This window comes from Mesitornis unicolor, unplaced genomic scaffold, assembly GCF_000695765.1.
Source record: "Mesitornis unicolor isolate BGI_N332 unplaced genomic scaffold, ASM69576v1 scaffold25863, whole genome shotgun sequence".
NCBI lineage: Eukaryota > Metazoa > Chordata > Aves > Mesitornithiformes > Mesitornithidae > Mesitornis > Mesitornis unicolor.
In genome coordinates, this window is record NW_010177045.1 from 7194 (window position 1) to 8659 (window position 1466).

Consider the following 1466-nt stretch of genomic DNA (forward strand, 5'->3'; position numbering starts at 1 on the left):
CAAGAGCTGGAGCTGCTGGTTAAAGTCCGGGTAAACAGGTTGCAAAGCCCTCGTTGTCCCTGATGAGGGAGGGGGTGGGAAGGAGCTGCCACTCGTGGGCAGTGGGGTGATTCATTTGAGCAGAATAAGGTTTCTGCTGACAAAAAACGGCGTGGGGAGGGGACGCTCGACAGCAGAGCAGGACCTCTCATGCGTTTCGCTTCCAGAGAGAGCTGCGGGGGGGCTGGTTTGTGCTGCCCTGTCTCTCTGCAGACGGAGGAAAACAGGATAAAATAGCTCCTGGAGCATGCCTGGAGTCCCTTGTGGGTGTCCCTCCCCATGGGATTTGGGGCCGGAGCAACACTGTAGAGGCAGGAAGGGGACGTGGCAGTGCAGGCAGCACATGTCCCCGAGCAGGGTGAGGGGGAAGATTCTCCTGGAGGTGCGTTCCCCTGAACAGACGTGTGCCCCTGCCTTGCAGTTTGTGTGTGCAGCTCCCTGAGGGCTGCCGGAGCCGTGCAGCAGCCTTTGGGCTGGTTCCCTTCCCCTCATCTGACCCCAGCGACCAGTGGCCAAGGTGATCAGGGCACTGGTGTCCAGCTGTGCCCCTTCTGCTCCCTGCAAGCCCTGGGGTGTCCCCTGCTGCAGCCAGGGGCAATGAGCATGCTGGAGTGAACACCTTTTGTGTCCAGCTCCCCAGTTTGCTATGGGGAGCCAGCGCAAACACCTTGTTCCTCCTGCCTCAGTGTGGAAGGTCCTGGTACCCCAGAGGCTGCCAGTTTTCAGGAAGGGCACACTATCCCTTTCCCAAGGCACTTCACCAGCTCTGGGATGCCTGTGGATGTGGCTTTGCCTGCAGGGTGCTGGGGAGGGCCTCCCTTCCTCTCCTGCACAGACAAACGCCATTAATCCCGGTGACTGCTGAGGGTGCGGGCAGGTTGCAGGAGGTGCCACATCCCTGTCTGTGCCATTTGGTGCGGCTGCCGTGAGCTGAGGTGCTGCTTACCCCCTGGGCTGGTGCTTGTCCTGAATGTTTCCCTGCTGTCTGGCTCCTGGAGGTGCTGGGGGCCTCAGAGGGAACAAACATTTATGGCTCTTAAAATGTCTAGCACGTCAGGTCTGCAGTGTAGGAGGGAGGGCAGTGGCCTTGGCAGCACCTGGGGTGTTGGTGTGGCTGTGGTGGCAGTGACGCTGGTGGCACAGTGCTGTGGAGAGGTGCCAGCTGGTGCTGGGCTTGTGGGGACCATTGCACCCAGCTGGAGGACGCAGCTCCCACAGGAGCTGTTTGGCTTGCAGGAGAAATGACAGGAAAATCCCCCATGCCACGGGGCTGGCAGTGTCTGCCACCTCTGACAGACACACCAAGGATGGGAGAGGGCTGAGGGGGCCGCAGGAGAGCTCTGGGGACCCCGGGGGTGTTGGCTGTGCTCCCGCGGTGACAGGGACGAGCTGGCAGCTGCTCACGGGGGGGTGGGCCGGCTTTGCTG

General features: G+C 61.3%; 1 protein-coding gene across 1 annotated transcript in view; it reads left to right on the top strand.

Moving 5' to 3' along the window:
• Nucleotides 1-1466, top strand: part of SLC25A1 (solute carrier family 25 (mitochondrial carrier; citrate transporter), member 1) — a gene marked incomplete at its 5' end in the record, with an annotated part of 5908 nt that overhangs the window by 292 nt on the left and 4150 nt on the right. Inside the window, one exon of the mRNA XM_010181938.1 lies at nucleotides 1105-1147. Within this exon, the coding sequence (XP_010180240.1) occupies nucleotides 1105-1147 (43 nt within the window). The remainder of the gene's footprint in view (nucleotides 1-1104; nucleotides 1148-1466) is intronic.